Consider the following 20,396-nt stretch of genomic DNA (forward strand, 5'->3'; position numbering starts at 1 on the left):
TTCTAAGTTGCATGTTACACACACACATATGTCCTTTGGACATGTGTGTGCACAACACCAATGTAGATTACATTTCAGGGGTGCTACAGGGTGTCCTTTGGACACCCCTGCACCCTTGAAATCGCATCGTAGGAATCGCAATATTTATTGCAATTCCTACATGAATCCCGTTTTGCAAGTCCTTAATAGCGATTCGTTATGAATCGCTATTAGGGGCTCGCAAAACGGGAGAATGATGAATCAGGCTGTAAGTCACCATCCACCTCCCTACCTCAAACATACTTCTTGAAATTTCTCAACTGCTAGAGGATTATCAGAGATGTTTATTACAATTTGAGTATCTGTAAAGCCATATGATCGAACCAATTCGGCTATTGGGATCACATACATATTAAACAGTGTTGAACTGATAGAAGACCCTTGAGAAAAAGCTTTAGACCTGAACAGTTTACATGCCATAGGCCACTATTAAGGGTATCATAGTGCAGCTAATACCGAATTGGCATTAGAGTTTGTTTTCCTTCAGTGTACAGTAATTCATTCTTCTGTGTCGATTTGGGCCTTTCCTTTAGTGCTTCAGAGTCTTCAGGGGGTCCTCTTTGAACTTCCGGATTCAGGGGATTTAATGCTTCTTTCAGCTAAAGTTCTTTTTTTTCCAGCAGCAATTGGTTCAGGATATAGGACTGGAGAACCCGGAACCATACTCTGTATTGCTGCCTTTTTCTTCTTACAAAAAGGTACTTTGTTGGGATCCTTTCTCCCCCAAAGGTTTCTTCACAGAATTTAGACCTGATTGTCTTTTTCCCCCTCTCCTTTCTCAAGTAATGAACTGCATTTCCATTCCTGTTCATAGAGCCATCTGCATTTACTTGGCCTGTTTGGCTTCTTTCCACTAGTCTAATTCCCTTCTAACCACTTATGACAAGGCAGGACACGGATATTGCCTAGCAATCTTCAGTCACTGGGCTTGACTGGCTATCGCTATTCCTGACAACAAAGTAGGGGTCTATACCCCATGGGTGTATCCATTTTTTGCACAGCCTTCAGGGAGGCTTCCCCGAAAGACTTGTACAATTCCGCCACCTGGCTGGGCATTCCATTATACTTTGATGACTTATTGCCAGCAGCAAGAGGGTGGGAGGTTTTCAACAGCATCTGGTTCACCAGAGCCTGCAAGTTCCGGACACTTGATGTTCTTGGTTTCTTGGTGCAGTATGCGTTTATACTGGGTGTCTTTTCTTTTTTTGTTCAATGGGCGCGTTTATGCTCATGTACATCCTCATGTTGTTAGGACTGGGACAAGGAATACAGAAGTGGAGATTACAGTCCAGTTACTTACCAGCAACGTTCATACCTTCTAGTCGTCCCCATCACATGCCAGGGTTACCACCCTGCCAGCCTGGGTGGGAGTCCTGCAGGGCCTAACGAGACTTTGCATATTAGAAAGTTATAGTGGATGGCTCTTTGTTTTAGGTGTCCAGGTAAAGCTGGAGCCTAGGATAGGCATTAGAGAAATGTTACATACTTTAAGGTCTCTTTGAGCTAGTATAAGTAAGTCTAGGTAACATGTCCAAGCCTTGTATTGATATGACTGATGAGGAAGTCAATGCTTCGAAGTAATAAGGACTGATCATCCTTAACCAGGCCATGAAAGGGCTCTCATTTAGAATGTAAGAGTTTGTTACTGACAAAAGAGGAGAACATGTAATCGGCTGTTTTAACCAAAGTCGTCAATCATCAATTCTGAATCTCTTGGGTGTATATGCTAAAGAGATGGATATGGAAAAGTTTGCAAGGAGTGCGCATTTAACACAAAAAATCATGTGCACAGTACCAGTGACAATGTCCAACAATTTTTAACTTAACATCAAGAACGGAAAAAAATAGATATGATTCTATGGCAGGACCGGAGGCTCAGATTATGCTTTTCTTTCTCCGCAATTTATTATAATAGTGAAAACACAGCAGCCTTAGAAAAGCTCATAACGTAGAAAAAATGCTTAAATCACAACAATGAAGCATTATTATTACATATTCCAAGAAAAAAATGTCTCTGGGACTACAACTCCCATCTTGGCACATAACAGTCTGTACGGAGTCTTTCTTCTATGTCAACAGTCCATAGATAGGGAGCCCCTTCTCCATGTTCTTCCTCTTTCTTCGCTGCTTCCGCAGCCAGTTAAGTGTTTTTTCCCTTCCTCACAGTGTTTGGTGCTGTTTTGGGGGATTACTGGTGTATTTATTCTATATATTTATTCCGTTTGTTGGGGCTATGGGTCTCTGATGTTTTTCTCTTTACAGAGCCCCAGTTAAGTCGCGGAAGCGCCGTTTCGCTTCCTTCGCGGCTTTTCCTTTCGGTGTGTGTTGCGGTGCGCAGGCACCCGCTAGAGGGCGCTGCCGCGTCTTGTTGGTCTCCGGCGCGAGTTTCTCCTCACAGAGGAGCCGCGCTGAGGAGACCAACTGCCGCGGAGCCGAGCCCTCAAGCTGCCTCATGTAACGCCCGTATTTCGGGTCTGTATTCCTTTGCCCCTTATTGAACGCCCCGGTGGGGGTCTGTACTGCGGTGTTCTACCGCGTTTGACGCCTATTAGGCAAGCCTGCACTCGTGTATAATTGCTGGTGTGGTAGCGCGCTGTGAGGTGGCTGACCTGGTCCCCCTGGGGTGGGTCGGCGCGCTGAGGGTGTGAGTGCGCCCTATTCTTGCCAGTCCCTGGCATTCAAAGCCTTTGCAGTCCTCTGGTCTGCCCTAATCTCTGTGACATCCAAGCTGTTGGGTAGTGTGTGGAACCCTTGTGCTAGCTTTGGGCAGCATGGAGGATGACTATTATGGGGGTGATTTGCAACTCTACCTACAGGATGAGGAGTTCTACCAGGCAGTAGACAGCTCCATCTACCGCTGCGTGACAGAGGTGGTAGCTCCTATGGAGGAGCGTCTCTCTGCGCGCATAGTGGAAGAATGCGCCAAGTTAGCTCAGGCGCAGTCTGGAATCCCTTATGCCCTCCCAGGTCCATCAGGTGAGGGCCCCCCTGCTCCTAAGAAACCCTGCAGGGAGGAGTTACCGGAGGGTGCCCAGGGGGTGGACAAGGGTGCCTTTGAACGCCTGCGTGACGCATTTTTGGCTAAGGCAACCGAGTCCCCGCCTGACCAGCCTGCGGCCCCCGCCTCTGTGGTGGCTTCTGGAACTACCCCTTCGTCTCCGGGGGATTCCCCGGATTCGGACGGGGACGAGGAATCAGTGCGTTCCTGGCGACCTTCGAGCTCGGCCACCGAGTTACCGCGGGACAGCTGAGGTATGCTGGACCCGGATGAGATTATGCATCCGCGGTCCGCAGCCTGGACCCCGGGTGACAAGGTGGCAAAGTTCGTGGCTAGTCGGTTGCGTAAACCTCTGGAGCAGGAGGCCAGGGGATGCCTCCGTGGGGAATGCCCTAGGCCCACCTTGGAGGGCAAAGTTGCCATGACACCGGATTTAGATACCAAAATGGCGACTTTTTTGGCAAAGTTTATGAAAGACCCGCGTAAGGGCATTGACCGATCCCGGCGGTCGTGTCAAGACAAGCTGCTCGACGCGGTGGGGCCCATCACTAAAATTCTTGATATGGCGGAGGAAGCTAAAGTTACTGGATCCGCCATTTCTCCCGACGACTTGTCAAATTGGGCGCAGAGGGTGATTATATTCTTAGGCAATGCCAACTGCGCCCTTTCCACCGAACGTCGGAGGTCTTTCCTGATTAAACTAGACCCTAAGTTGGGAGACTTGGCCTCTTCGGAGGCAGGGGCGGTTGCCCAAGGCGGTCTCTTCGGAGAACCGTTTATTAAGGAGTTAGGGAAGTTCATATCTACCTTCACCTCCCTTGATAAGGCCCAGACCAGTATCAAACGCGTGTTCCAACAGCGTTTCTCCCAAGGGGCCGGTCGCGGTAGGGGCCGCGCGACCGGCCGTGGCGGGCAGAATGCCGGCAACAGAGGGCAAGGCTCCGGACGAGGGCAGTACAACACCTCAGCCAATTTCAACTCCTTCTACCCTACAAGAGGGCAGCGTTTCGGAAGACGAGGCTTCAGGAAGAACTCCAACGCTTCCAACACAAACGGTGAGTGTTATCCCCGCAGAACGAGTTCAGATTGGCGGCCGGCTGGCAGCCTTTCAGAGAGCGTGGGTGGATCTTACAGCGGATGATTGGGTGCTGCAAACTCTCCGCGGGTTTCATATCGAATTCTATGATCAACCTTTTCAGGTGTGCGTCCCACGCCCTATAACCTTTTCGGTGTCCGATGCCCAGTTGATAGACGAAGAGGTCGCTGAGCTCCTCCACAAAGGGGCCGTTCGCCAATCAACTCGGCACCCGTCAGGCTTCATCAGCAATCTTTTCTTAGTGGACAAACCCGGCGGGGGCCGTCGTCCGGTGATCAATCTCAAGGAGTTCAATGGATGGTTGGTCTACCATCATTTCAAAATGGAGGGGATTCATCTCCTTCGAGATATCCTCCTTCCGCGGGATTGGTTGGTACGGTTAGATCTCAAGGATGCTTATCTTGTGGTTCCAATCTATCCTCCACACCGTCGCTTCCTCCAGTTTCTCTGGCGGGAACAGGTGTTCGAATTCACGGCCCTTCCGTTCGGTCTATCCTCAGCTCCATGGTGTTTCACGAAAGTGTTACACCCCGTGGTGGAATTCTTGCGAGCGTAGGGGATTCGCCTGATCGTCTATTTAGACGACATTTTGCTAATGGCGCAATGTCCACACAGCTTGCTTTCTCAGCTGTGCGGGACTGTGGACCTCCTTCAGGAGCTCGGGTTTGTCATCAATGGAGACAAGTCGGTTCTTGTACCCTCTCAGAAAGTAGAGTTTTTGGGATTTGTCATAGACTCCGTCGACGCCTCCCTCAGTCTTCCGTCGCGGAAGTTGTACAAGATCAAGCACGTCTTGCGACAAACAATTGCAAAGTCTCACACGTCTTTACGACAAGTTGCCAGAGTGGTAGGTCTGCTATCGTCTTCGATTCAGGCCATCTTCCCAGGCCCTCTTCACTACAGGGCCCTTCAGCGCCTCAAGGCTTATCACCTGCGCAGAGGCATGTCATACGACCAAATGGTCCCCCTTTCGGAAGAAGTGAAGGACGAGATGTCGTGGTGGTTGACCCACATGGAGGCCTGGAATGGCCGGGCGATTTTCGGGTCTACCCCGGACCTCGTTATCGAATCCGATGCCAGCAGAGTCGGTTGGGGAGCGCGCTGTGGAGATTTTTCCACAGGCGGCACTTGGTCCTTGGAAGAACAGAAGTTGCATATCAACTGTCTGGAACTTCTGGCGGGTTCCTTCGCAGTACGCTGCTGGACCGGGGACTCGGTGAAGTCGTGTGTCCTACTGAAAACGGACAATGTGTCGGCAGTGCGTTATGTGAACCACCTAGGGGGCTCGAGGTCCCGTGCGCTGGCGAATTTGGCAAAACAGTTCTGGGATTACTGTCTAGACCGTCACGTATTGGTAACGGCGGAGTATCTGCCGGGTCAGGCCAACCAGGTTGCAGACTGGCATTCCAGATATCTTCGGGATTCCAGTCTGTGGATGTTGGATGCCCAGGTCTTTCGCTGGCTCAACGAGCTGTGGGGTCCTTTCTCAGTGGATCTGTTTGCGTCCCGCTTGGACCATCAACTTCCGAGGTTCTTCAGTTGGAGGCCGGATCCGCTGGCAGAGGCCACGGATGCGTTTCTCCAGGACTGGAGCAAGGAGAGGCCCTTTGCGTTTCCACCTTTTTCGATGGTGATGCGGACGGCGGCTCAGGTTCACCGGCAGGAGGTGGAGCTGGTGCTGGTGACGCCTCTCTGGAGGTACCAAGTCTGGTTTCCAGTTCTTCTGGAACTTTCCTGGGATTCTCCAATCCTACTCCCCCGGTTTCCTCACCTGCTCCTCAATCCGGATCGGGATCCGCATCATCTCATCGTTCAGGGCTCTCTCCGCCTCATGGCATGGAGGCTTTCAGGAGACGTTGGTCGCTCCCGGGCCTTTCGAGATCAGCTGAAGGTCTGTTGTCCAAGGCCTGGGCTGTCAGTACGTCGAAGCGCTACAAATCCGCTTGGTCTAAGTGGGTTCGTTGGTGTCTTCGACGGAATTTGGATCCCTTGGTCGCGGGAGTCGTTCCCGTGTTGAATTATCTAGCGGAACTGGCAGTGGATGGGTTTGCCTACTGCACAATTAATGCTGTGCGTTCGGCTATTTCAGCGGCACACCATCCAGTTGACGGTTCTCCGGTCGGAGTACATCCTTTTGTGTGCCGACTTTTGCGGGGCATCCGTTTGTCATTGCCGCCGGAGCCCCGATACTCGGTCCTTTGGGACGTCAATGTAGTATTGAACCTTTTTCTGTCTTGGCAACCTAACAGGTACCTATCGGTCAAAGAACTCTCGGCGAAACTGGCTATGCTTCTATGCTTGGTGTCCTGACGGAGAGTGTCGGATGTGCGTGCTCTGGATGTCTCGGCACGCGTGTTTTCACCGGATGGTGTCACCTTCACGATTGGTCGCCGAACAAAGTCGGCTTCTTGAACGATCTCGTATCCGGCTTTCGTGGATGTTCCAAAGCTATGTGTTGTTCAGTGTCTGAAAGCTTATGAAGATATGATTTGGGACATTTGCCCTCCGGGCGAGAGACAATTGTTAATTGCCTTGCGAAAACCACACCATGCAGTCTCTTCCCCCACCATAGCCAGGTGGGTGCGTTGGGTCATGCAAGAGGCAGGTATTGATACCAAACGTTTCAGAGCTCACTCTGCCAGGGGGGCCATGGCCTCTAAGGCTTTCTCTGTGGGAGCTCGTTTAGAGGATTTGATGCGGGCCGCGGACTGGTCCTCCGATTCCACCTTTAAGAAGTTTTACTTTAAGCCGGTGGTGGATATTGCAAATTTGGTGGTGAGTAAGCTTTAAACTAGCATAATCTGAGCCTCCGGTCCTGCCATAGAATCGAAATTTGCCTAGCTTATGTAACGGTAAGTTTCAATTCTATTAAGGACACGGAGGCGAGGATTATCCCACCCAGGGTATTGTCGAGCGACATCTCGCCCGTATGGCAGTAAGTAACCAGGTTTTTCAGGGTTTGTTCCTCATGGTTGAATATTGGTCATGTGATTGTTTAATTCGGTTGTAAGCTTCTGTTCTTTCCGTTGCAACGCTTACGCTGTTCTATTTTTTCTGTTAGGAAATGACGGTTCCAAACCAGACCAATGAACTGAGTGCGTAATTCGCGCGAAGAAAGAGGAAGAACATGGAGAATTGGCTCCCTATCTATGGACTGTTGACATAGAAGAAGGACTCCGCACAGACTGTTATGTACCAAGATGGGAGTTGTAGTCCCAGAGACATTTTTTTCTTGGAATATGTAATAATAATGCTTCATTGTTGTGATTTAAGCATTTTTTCTACGTTATGAGCTTTTCTAAGGCTGCTGTGTTTTCACTATTATAATAAATTGCGGAGAAAGGAAAGCATAATCCTCGCCTCTGTGTCCTTAATAGAATTGAAACTTACCGTTACATAAGCTAGGCAAATTTCGATTCTCGTAATAAAGACAAAGATACTTTACTCGGAGAACAGTCACTCTGTATTAAAATCTCTTATTTTTCCCTTGATTTCTACGCAAGTTTATTAAATGTAACACATTATTTACACAGTGTTAATTCAACATTCAATCCCCCGAATATCTAACAAAACATAATAATAAAACACCGAATGATTACACATGGCTTTTAATATACAAATAAAAGTAATTTTACTCACTATACAAATCTGTTTCATCGAGAATTTCCGATTTGATGATTTCTTCAATTACATCCTCCAATGTGACGATGCCCAGAACTTCATAAAACGGATCTCCTTCGCCCTCGTTATTAACCCTCTGTACTATGGCCAAATGGGATTTACCTGTTGAATAAAATATAGTAATTCAGAAGGTCAGATTTTCAGCAGTATGTTTAAAACCGACGGTCTACAGTGTTAAAGAATATATTTTGATTTGATGTACAAAAATAATGACACTTTATTAGCATTCACATTCCAGTGCATGAAAATAAGCGCTGCGAAATATCATTTTAGGTAATCATCTCTTAGGGAGGCCGTTTTCTAGCACAAAACGTAAACTCATGAATCAATCGAATCATGGGAGGAATACTACGTGGGGTCCTTGAACAAAACGGATACCCGAATAAACAGCCTTCTGGGCCAGGCTCCCTTTCATATTAAAGAAGAAGACGTTTATGACCCCTCTGTAACTTGTCCGTGCACATTTTTCAGGCCATATTACTCGCGCAGGGCCAAAAAGGGGTTACACTAACTGCGACTGAGAAAAGAGGGTTACAGAGACACCGTCACAGGTGGCATAGCCACAACAGTACCTCCCTCAGGGGGTGACTGCAGGGCTGCAGGAGGGGGTGTTACCTGGTCCCCCTCAAAGATAAACGAGATGTACCTGGAAAGACATCAGCAGTGCAGCAGAAGCCACATAGCCAGCGCCTGTGTGTGCCCCCCCCCCCCCCCCCCCCCGAATCACAACTCTCAATGAATGGGGAGTGAAGGTTTGAACTTTCGCACAGCATTTTGAGGCGGTGCTCTCCACAGCACATGTTCTAAATTTATAGATTGGTGAGAGTTCTGCTTTTCTGGGAACTGAGCTCCCATCCATAGCCTGCATAGTTGTAGGAACAAATTACTATATGTTGTCCTCCCTACTACAAGAATAAACTGTTTGGGACAGTACAACCTCTCAATTTTAAAGGACCTCAATTTTAAAGGACCGGACACACCATAGAAAGCAGACTTAACTCAGTTGTGTCTACCTCTCCCCTTTCACCAGGTAGGAAAGTACTACTTTTTTTCTGTAAGCATGCTTCGTAGACCAACTTGAACTAATATATATGGCAGGAAAAAGATGCCCCTATACACACAAGATGACTAGGGAAGGACATACTGGAAGGAATAGGCATCTAGCCCTGACAAATTCCTAAGACTTAATAAAAAGGTTAAAGACATAGGGTAGAAACAACTCAACACATTGACAACATTCAGAGATGACCTAGGAATGCATTCCAGCCCTTGCTTACCATTGGCTCTGTGGTTTGTAACTCACATTCTCTAGTTTTCTATTTGCTGGCTTAGTTTGCTTTAGGCTGTCCAGCTTGAGTTTGTCCCTCCAGTTGCCCAAAACTCGTTTACTATATTCTTCCACAAACTCCCTTTCTGTAAACATGCCTTTGAAACTTGTTCTTATCTTGTCACATTTTCTGGGCATTCAAAGACAGAGGTCAAATGTCAGACTCTCTCTTCCAGGAAGCTTAGTGTTAATATTTCCTTCTCTGACTTCGAAGTGAGAATTTATGGGATGATTCTGCAGATTACCCATTTAAGAATAGAGGGTGCAGGATGAATAGAGCTGATATTTCAGAATATATATCAGAATTATTGTGTATGAAATATTTTTTTTGTAATTCTGAAGTGTAGTGGAAAAAATATTTGAAAACAATTAAAATGCATCACTACACTAGGTGATGACATTCGCACATTACATTTGTTTGCACTAAAACTGTATTTTGGTGCAAAATTCATGGTCATTTCAATTGAAAATGCTTTGTCTGTAATGGCAGTGTGCTACGACACCATGCCTACTTCACTCTAGGCCATTCCATTCCACACCCTTCTACTCTGCACCACACCATTCCATTCCATTCTAGAACTCTCCACTCTACAACATTCCACTCTAATCTAAGCCCTTCCACACTAAGACACTCTGTGACACGCCACTCCATCTTTGCCACTCATTTCACAACAACATGCCACTCCACTCCACTCTATCCCACTCCAATCCACCCCATCCCGCTCCACAGCAATGTACTCGAATCTACTCCACCCCACTTCGCTACTGTCTACTCCAGTCCTACCCCACACTAATCTACCCCACCTACACCAATTAAACCCAACTCAGTCCAAACTACCACACTCAACTCCAATGTACCCTAATCCACTCCACCATGATCCAATCAATCCCACTCCACTCCAATATAATCCACTCCACTCTATCCCACTCCAATCTACCCTACTCCACTTCACTCGATCTAACCCAAACAACCTCACCCCACTCCAATCTAACCCACTCCACCCCAATATACTGCACTCTACTCAACTCAAACCTACCCCACTTTGATCCAATCTACCCCAGTCTACTGCCACCCCACTACTCTCCAATCCACTCCAGTGTGTCCAATCCAAATCACTGTTCTCAAATCTATACAACTAATGTGCAACCTACCCCACTCCACACCACTTCAATCAACCACAGTAGAAATATGCCCCATTTCATTCCAATTTACCCCACTCTAACCTCCATGGCAATCTATCCAACTCCTCTCCACCCTAATCTGCCCCACTCCAATCTACCACAGTCTACACTTCTCCAATCCACCCTATCTACCCCATTCCACTCTACCCCACTTGACTGTACCAAAATCTAATCCACTCCACTCTGATCTACCACACTCCACTCAAATATCCCCCACTTCACTCCAATCTACCCTATCCTACCCAGTCGCAATCTACCCCTCCCCAATCTCTCCCATTCCCAATCTACACCACACAAATATACCCCACTCCAACCTACACCTATCTACTCCACTCCAATCAACTTCAATTTACCTCACTTGATCCCACAACACTGCAACCTACCCCACTCCACTCTAGTATAGTCCACCCCATTACACTCTACCTCACTACATTACAATCCACCCTTCTCTTTTTTTATCCACCAAATCTACCCACTACATTACACTCTAATCTATCCCACTACACTCTTCCACAATCTATCTCACTCTACTCCAATCTTGGTTCCAATCCATCCAACTCCACCCCTCTTCACTCCAATCCAATCTACTTCACTTCAATCCAATCCAATCCAATCTACTCCACTCCAATCCACTCCTATCTACCCCACTCCACTCCTATCTACCCCACTCCACTCCTACCTACTCTAATCCACTGCACTCCAATCTTCTCCAATTTACCCAATTCCACTCTAATCTACCCTGATCTACCCCACTCCAATCTACTCTGCTTCACCCCAATTTACCCCACTCCAATTTACCCCACCAATCCCAATCTACTCCACTCAACTGTAATTTATTCCGCTCCAAACAATCCCAATCTACCCCACTCCATTCTACCCTACTATAATCCACCCAAACTACTCCTCTCCAACCTTCCCCACTCTACTTCAATCTACCCGACTCCACTCCAGTCTACCCCTCTCCACTCTTCCCCAATCTACCCACTCCACTCTAATCTACCCCAATATATCCCACTCCATTCTACCCCAATATATCCCACTCCGATCTACCCTACTCCGATCTACCGCACACCGATCTACCACACACCGATCTACTGCACTCCACTACACCAATTTACCCTACTCCACTCTATCCCAATCTACCCCCAACCCACTTGACCCCAAATTACCCCACTCCTATCTACCCTACCAACTCTTAGCTATGCTGAACAGCAGCCAACCTGGTGTTGCTAAAACACATTGCCAAAACCAATAGTACTCACATAGGCAAGAACTATTGGTGTTCCAATGCTTTTTTTTTTTATTTTTAGTAGAGAAAAAGAACATGGACTTTTATTTTTAAACCTTGCAAAACGGAGGACATTATTAAGTAATTGGCTCCTGTCACTATGCAATTTTAACAGTACTGATAACCCCAAGGGAAAAAATTCCACCTACTGCCACATACACTCATATCTGGAAGCAATATTAAAACCAATAATTAAGAGCTCATGGTATGGCCACTCTTGCGATTAAGCAAAAGTGTTAAAGGAAACCTAATAATGCACTATGTGACCTAGTGTGGGTGACAGTCTACCATCCTTTTAGGAAATATCTCCAATACACTTAGTGAAGGTGTATAACCATAATGCAGAGTCAAGAAAAACAGAGTATTTATTTCCACTCCCTGGACCACAGTCCTCAGGTTGATATTTATGGTATAAGGGAGGACATACTGTATGGTGCTTCAAGTCCCCATGGTTCAAAACAAAATGTTCATATAACATTTTACAATGAAGAACCTACTCAAAATGACAGACAAGTTACTTAGCTTCGGTAACGCCTTATCTGATAGAGACATGAACTAGCCACAGTTTCGTTGTCTTTGAACTTCCCAGGCTTCAGATCGGATACAGAAGATTTTTCTTCAAGCAATACCCCCTTTATGCCAGTAGGTGGTGTCAGTTGGCTTTGCGTGACGTTGTCTGCATCATCGGCGCCATTGTGACTTTCATGTCACCTTTATAGGCACCACCTTGGCGCTCTGACGTTAGTTACTTTTCACAACTTTCCACACCAGAAGTGGAGCCATGAGGTGCACTGACATTGATATGTTTCGAACAACTAGGGCCCTGAAAAGGATCAGGCCCGGCCCTAAAAACCTGTCAGCAGTTCAGGGAGGATGGGTGGTCAGTAAGAAATCTGCGGCTAGATCATGTGTCAACCAGATAAGGGGGTTACCAAAGGTAAGTAACTTGTCCATCTATTAGAGACATCTAGCTGCATATTCCGTACCTTTGAATAGATACCCAAGCAATACCATCCCAAGCGGAGGGACTTCGGACAAGTTTAGATCAAGAAGTCCAGCAGGACAGCCTGGCCAAAACAGTTGTCCATGCAGACTGGACTGTCCAGGCAGTAGTGATTGGTAAACGTGTGCCTGACAAATGTTGAGGACTAAAACTCCACGTTGCAGCACCGTGGTAGCAGCCTTAGCTCCGGAAGAATGAGCCTTTAAGCCATAAGGAGGCTGCTTTTTGGCCAAAGAGTAGCACATTTTGAGGACAACCCATAGTTAGATAGTCTTCTGCACTGCACAACTCCTTCGCTCCCACATACACTGCAAAGAGTTGGTCATCCACCCAGAATTCTTTTGTATTGTCAAGGTAGAACTACAAAGCTCTTTTTGAGTCTAGGCAATGGAGTGGCTCATCTTTGTAAGGACGCTGAGGAGCATAGAAAGTGGACAGGGTGACAGATTGTCAGACACTTTGGTAAGAAAGAATCCCTAGTGCGAAGCACCAACTTATCAGGGGAGATGGTCAGGTAAGGAGGCTTGGATGAAAAAGCCTGCAATTCGCTCACCGTCCTGGCAGATGTAATTGGCCCTAAATAGGCTGCTTTGAATTGTGTAGAAGTTCAAATGGTGAGTACATTAGAATGGGGAGAGCTAAATTAAGGTCCCACTGAGGCATAATGTAAGGAGAAGGAGGGAACATATATACAAGACCCTTGAGGAATCTATTTACAATGGGAGATATGAATGATGAGGGTTGGTCTGGCAGCCTCAGGAAGGCAGACAGTGCCGAAAGCTACCCTTAGAGAGTGCCCAGTGCAGAGCCCTGCTGGGCAAGGGTCAAAATAAAAAGCAAAACTTAAGAAAGGGAAGCAGAAAGAGGATAAATAGATCTTTCTGTACCACTGGCAGGAATACAGTCTTGGTAAAGGTACTTCAGGAGGAAGGTCAAATGTTATCAACAGTTGCCGCTGAATCTCCAGGGAAGAGGGCGTTGAGTTGACAGGTTTGGGTGGAGGACTCTACCCTACTGCTGCAACAGAAGATCCTCCCGTATTGAATGATCAATGCTCAGTTGGAGAAGCTTGGGATACCAGACTCGGCGTGCCCAGTCCGGAGCCACAAGAAGGACTTGGGCCTGGTTGCTCCTGATCGGCTTGAGCACTCTGGGCAGAAGTGGCATGGGCGAAAAGGCAAATAGGAGGCTTGATATCCACTCAAGATGACAAAGGTCTCTGAGCGAGAGCCACCTTGGAAAATCCAGAGTGCAAAAATGTTGACATTGCATGTTCCTCGGCAGAGGCGAACATATCTAACCAAGGCTCTCTCCACTGTTGAAACAGACCTTGCGCTACCTCCGGATGGAGACGCCATTCGTGATCCAGAAGGCATCAACAGCTAAGTTTGTCTGCCTTGGCGCACAGAGAACCTGCCAGATGTTGAACCACCAGGGATATGCCCTGCTGTTCTAGCCATGTCCAGAGACGTAAGGCCTCTTGACAAAGGGTCCCCGACCCCATCCAGCCCTGTTGGTTGCAGTACCACATGACGATGGTGTTGTCCATAGACACTTGAACCAGCTTTCCCTTGATCGAAGGAAGAAAGGGTTTCAATGCCAAGGGAATCGCTCGGAGCTCCAGCAAATTGATGTGGTGTCCGGATTCTGTCTGAGGCCAGAGTCCTCTGATCTCAACTTCTTCCAGATGGCCGCCCGATCCCAGAAGCGACTCATCTGTCACTACTGTGTGGGCTGGTTGGGAAAGGGAGAGGATTCGGTCTCTGACCCAATCGCGGTCAGTTAGCCACCACTTCAGGCCCTGTGAAGGTCTCTCTGAGATCTGGCCCATGTCAGAGAGATTCCCCTGTTGCTGCACCGCCTGGAACTTCAAGTCCTACTTCAGAGCCCGCATATGCCATCTGGCATGTGAAACTAGCAGGATGCATGAGGCCATGATGCCCAGCAGCCTCAGTCATTCTCACCGAAATTAAGGATAGAGGCTAAAACATGGGTATCATAACCTGAATATCTTGGCCTCACCATTCGGGAGGATAGGCCAGAACAGCTTTGATGAAAGGGAGCATCTGAAAGGGAGTAATGTGTGACTTTGGCACATTGATAGTGAATCCCAGTGAATGCAGGAGGTTCCCTGTAGTCTGGAGGTGGGAGACGACAGCCTGGGGCAAGCTCGCCTTCGACAGCCAGTCGTGAAAATAGGGGAAGACTGGCACCCCTGATCTGCCCAGATGAGCTGCAGTCACTGCAATCTCCCTGGTGAACATCCATGGGGGCGCTAGAAAGGCCAAAGGGGAGCACTGTGAACTGAACGTACTCTTGGCATACCATAAACCACAGGCAGGGGAGATGAGCAGGCAGGATGGGAATGTGAAAATAGGCGTCCTGAAAGTCCAACGCTACCTTCCAGTCTACTGGGTCCAGGGCAGAAAAGGCCCAAGCCTGAGTGAGCATATTAAACTTTTCCTTTTTGAGGAAGTAGTTGAGGGATCGCAGATCTAGGATAGGACCCAGGCGCTCTTCCTTCTTCAGGACCAGAAATTAGCAGGAATAACAAACACAGCCAACTTCTGACACCAGAACCCACCTGCACCAACTGTCTGCCCATCATCTTGAAGGGATCTGGAGACTGAGGTTGCAGAAAGGGGGAGGGGGTGGTGTGGACTGACCGGACCTCTGACAGCCCGACCCACGGGGTCTGAATGAACTTGCACGGTCTTGTGGGTAGGGTATGGCTGGCGTGAATGAAAGTCTCTTCTGTAGCCACGAAAGGGACCAAAGGCAGACTGCAGACGAGTGGCCACTGAGAGGCCAAAGGACTTGGCCGTAGCCTGTGAGTCCTTAAAGTGCTCCAGCATTATGTCTGCCTTGTCTCCAAAGAGACGGGTGCCATCAAAGTGCATTTCCATGAGATAGGCATGGACACCCCCTGAAAAGCCACAAGCCCTCAACCAGGCATGACGTCGAACAGCCACCACTGATGAAATCGCTCAGTCCAGCGAGTCAGTTCTGTCGAGACTGCAATGAATGGAAAACTTTGCCACATCTCTCCTGTCTGATACTGCTTGCGAGATATTAGCCCGGGCCTCCTCTGGGGATGGGGCAGTGAGATAAATAACGGTGATGGATCAAGCCCTGATCTTTGGACTGGGTAAGAGTGGTCTGCTTAATTCAGACACTCTGTTCATCACCACCCCCTTTTCTGAATCCTCTGGGACCTGTGGCAGCACTTCGAAACCGTTTCCCACAAAGTGTGCAGTGTTCACCAACCGCAATGCAAGGCTGGTGGAAGAAAATATTTTCTGACCCCAACTATCTGGACTCTTGGATTCCCTATCCAGGGGTGCGGAAGGGAAAATTGCCTTTGGAGATAGAGGCTTGAGCCACAAAGCTCTCCAGGGTGGCGAGGTTGGTAAGGAAATTTGGGTCACTCTGGCGATTGCGGCAGGCAGTTGTCTTATTCCTCACCAAATTCCTCATACCAGTCCATTTCTTGTAAAGCTAGTCTTGTAAAGGGTCCAGCGACCCCTCATAGTTTTCTTTCATTCCTAGTCCTTCAGAATACGGTTGAGAAGATGACCTAGAACCTAAGGGTTCTGATCGGGCTCTGGGTCGTTGGGATTAATAATGGGGTTGGCGCCGCTGGCAACGTAGGGAGTCTTGTCGTCTGATTCGGTGCCAGGGATCATCACAGTGGTATGACCGGCATCAGTCCAGATCCATCGCAGGATCCATGGGGGGGGGTCATTGGCACCGGAGCCGCTGATGCGGAACCAGTTGGACCCCTCTCTGAGCCTCCAGGGCCCAAAGGTGCGCTGGTAGGGTCAGGCCACCCAAATACGAGTCACATGGCATCATAAAATTCCTTAAGCTGGGCGGAGGCCAACCGGCTCCTGGGAAGGCTAGGAAGCATGAAGCAAACCCAGGTGCAGGTTCCGAGGAATGAGGCCTATAGCGCCGAGAAGTCAAAACACGCTTTGACTTATTATGCTTCTGAATGACTCGATGACTTCCAATGGGAGGACTTAGACTTGGGACTCCTGGAGTGGTGCACTGGCCTTCCTCTAGATCGGGACCGTTAATGAGACCTCCAAGGAGAACAACGTGGAGCCGAGGACAGTGCCGCAAGCAGCTTTAGGGAAGGCTCCTTCAAAACTTTCGGAGTCATGGTCCAGCATTCGGAGCACGGCTTCGAGTCATGGTCAAGCTCCAGGCACCAGAGAAAAAACAGGTGTGGGTCCGTCATGGACATGGCGCAGTAACAGGCTTCCTCATGGCTTGAGTGCAGAAGCCTTCTTTGATATGAGGAAAACTTACACACCAAAAAAGAGTTAACAGAACGTAAAAAAAAGCCGGTCAAAAAGTGACAGAGGGTAGCTCTTCACGGATTTAGGCTGGCTGGGACAGAAAGAAAAAAAGACCCGACTGATGCCACCTACTGGCACGCAGGGGTATTGCTCGAAGAAAAATCTTCCTGATCCAGTCTGATGCCTAGGAAATTCAAAGGTAAGGAATCTGAGGCTAGATGCCTCTATCCGATATAAGTGACTGTGGAAATGCACTCAGCCCCTTGCTAGTATCACTGCCAAAGGAACACGTAATTCTTTTCAGACAACTGATATACAATGTCTGCACTTCCTGCAATTACTTCCCACCAGTGAACACATTTCCAGTTCATCATCCCGGCAAGCTGGCATTTGATGCTATAATCTGATATGGCATGGTCACAAAAATAGAAAGTCCCTTCCGCATAGCCATACAGTTCAGCTACTAGTGGAGCTCTGCCTTCCTGAAGCATGTGCACTAACTCTGTGCATGACAACCCTTGCTGCAGATGTCGGATTTTGTGACATTTAAGGGCCTGGCTGTCTAAGGAGAGCGGATAAATGGAAAATGGGAAGAGATTTGTTTCCTAGGTCAACCAGATGCTGCTGCCTAAGGTTAAGTACTCTTCTTTATGGAACATGAAAGTTTTTTCTGTAGCTTTTGGATTAGTGGGATAATGCACATGTCACAGAAACAGCATGCCTTATTGGCTCAAATGAAAATATTGTTTTGTTTCATTTCTTCTAAAAGAGTATCTGACTTGAGTGCACTGAATAGCAGAGTACGGTATTTTTCTATGGAGCCCCTCCTCTTGCAATCCCTTAGTACACCTCACCTACTTGGTCCTGTTCTTTGGTCATAGGGTACTCTTTCAGTGATACTAACTGCCCACTGACACCCTCAGAACTGGATCTTCTGCCATGCAGAGTCCAATAATGTATCACTTTCACTGAATGGCTATCCAGTCACTGCTAAATAGGCCCTAGTGCCTCCGAAACTGCTGTGTGCACGAAGTCATATCTGTGTTCCTAGCAGTCTTTTAAATGCTTAGCCTAGCTAGGCTTCTGGAGGCTGGATGTGTTCCCATCCCATCCATGTGGTATATGGGGTGGTCTCTTACCAACATTGCTAAGAGGAAAACTCCTCCATCCTCCCAATACTCTGTCTGCTTCTTGCATGCACAATCCACGCCACCTATGCATCTGGCTTCCAACTTCCCTGCAAGCTGAACCACCAGCGAGCCACATCCGATTTCCACTTTCCACTCTGCAGGAGGCTATAAACATGCAGAGCACTCCCCAGATGTACCCCATCACTTCTGTGACACCGATCTCTAAAAATGGTGTCCCAGAAGCCTTTGGCTTTCTGCTGTGCATGTTTGATCATTGCTACTGCATATTCCACACTGCCTTCTTCAGTGATGCATTCACTTGAGCTGGCCGCACTAACCTCTCTTGACAGATGTGCTCCCTCCTCCTTCCCACCCCACTGGTCAGGGGCAGCTGCCTGAAACAATAATTACATGTGAATCCAGCAAAAACCCCAGTGCTTCACCGCCGATCCACCAAAATGCTGTCGCCAAGCATGTTGCTCCAACTGGAGCTTAACCCTAAAACACCACGGTATCTGAAGAGGCAACATTAAACAAAAACAAAACTAAACTACAATAAGGAGAGGGCGAAACCGCTATCTAGCTTTATGGAGAGAAGCAGAAAAAGGGAAACACAAGAACCTGAGATGATGCACAGTATGGACTTCAACGGGTCAGGGGTCATATGACAGTGTTTTGTTATGTTACCTACTTCCCTTGGATGTGATGGGGATTGCAGTATTTTGTTTATTTTGTGTAAAGCTGCGGTTTTCAGAAAAACATAGGATAAGAATAACAGAGCCTGCTTGCTCTGAAGAGAAGAATAACACAGCCTTCTTGATTTTACATTGAATCAAGTATTTTGTCTTGTTGGCCTTTCTGTAGTTGTATCTTCTTACTTTGGACTACTTTACTTCCTCAGACTTTTCCTTTCCCTCCTATGCCTCAGCCCACTGTTACCTTGTCCCCATTCCTTTTGCTGAGGTGTCCGTTACTTTCTGCCCTTTACTTTTTCCTACATTCACTTTGTCCACCTTCACGCTGTGACCCCACATTAACTTTATCACGATACTAACAGTTTCCTGAACATTCCTTTCAATTCATTTACTTAAACATGTACCCTAACTTCAAATCTAATTACATTAAATGTATTTGATTAACATAATTAAAATACTGAGTTACCTTATTCTAACAATACCCTACCCTAAGACTAAAGTAACTTATTTTATTACACAGGGAATAATACAAATCCTACCCATCATTTCCTATTACATCAAACATAATCCTAATGCTAATTATAATCCTATAATTATTTACATTTAAGATATTTAAATGAATACATTAAATTAAATCTCAACCTAACCCTAGATTGAATTATTTAACTTTTACTACTTACAAACCTTAACCCTAATGTTAACCTTATCCATTTTTGATAACATAAATACATTGTAACATGGTATTTGATTATATTGTTTTAAAAGCAAATTGTAAATGTTACTTTATTAAAAGAAAATAATTCGTTATTTTAACACTGCCCCTTAATTTTAATAATATTTTCAATTATTTATAGTAATACTAATGTTAATCTTACATTCAACAAAATTCTATTACTTTTAAGTGCATTATTTTAAATTGTTTTAACTTCTGTATCAATACTATAATGATACTTTTACAATCCTAATATTATGAACCCCAATGTACCCTAATCTAGGCCCAGGTGGTTACACAACTTTATACCTACATTCGTCCTACCTTGCTCTACATAAAAGTTCCAGCACTGACCTTTTACCTAGTTTTGTGCTGAATAAATGTCGACCAGTCTTCTCTGAAAATGGCCTCATTTATTATGCATGAGGATTCCTAGTATCATATCTTAATCCCCTAGCCAAGACATACACAGCAGGATTACCATTGAGTGTATAATAACTGTACAAAAGTCAGCTCTGTCGTCATCCTTGGACGACAGGTACACTATACAAAATGGCAAACCATTACATATCTAAGTAGAACCCCTGAGGGTACTTTTTAGGTATAAGAAAAACACATCTTCACTGGGTAACCAGAGGAGTGGCTTTCACACTGACACAAGATGCTGAGGTTCCTGAACGCAGAAGCTCCAGCATGCCGTGGTCTGACTTCCCTTGTGGAGTGTCCAACTCAAGACCAAAACGGGGTCCTTCGTTCTCTCATATCAAGTAATGGGGTTGACTCTTTCCTACGGGATGCTTGGCTTTACACCCACATACATGCCTACATATATTTATTGTTTTAGCATCATGGTAGAATTCTACCTTTTATTTACTCTGTTGGTGCTCGTAATCTTATATATCTGTTTCGGTCTAATGATTATCACAGCAAACATGTTGGCA

The 20,396-nt window shown here is 46.9% G+C and overlaps 1 protein-coding gene across 5 annotated transcripts in view; it reads right to left on the reverse strand.

Moving 5' to 3' along the window:
- The window catches only part of CNNM2 (cyclin and CBS domain divalent metal cation transport mediator 2), a 1,049,463-nt gene that overhangs the window by 375,430 nt on the left and 653,637 nt on the right, over positions 1 to 20,396 (reverse strand). For all 5 annotated transcript variants that reach the window (XM_078643677.1, XM_078643678.1, XM_078643679.1 and 2 more), the window contains exon 2: positions 7,773 to 7,916. In XM_078643677.1, the coding sequence (XP_078499803.1) occupies positions 7,773 to 7,916 (144 nt within the window). The remainder of the gene's footprint in view (positions 1 to 7,772; positions 7,917 to 20,396) is intronic.

This window comes from Lissotriton helveticus, chromosome 5_1, assembly GCF_964261635.1.
Source record: "Lissotriton helveticus chromosome 5_1, aLisHel1.1, whole genome shotgun sequence".
Taxonomy (NCBI): Eukaryota; Metazoa; Chordata; class Amphibia; order Caudata; family Salamandridae; genus Lissotriton; species Lissotriton helveticus.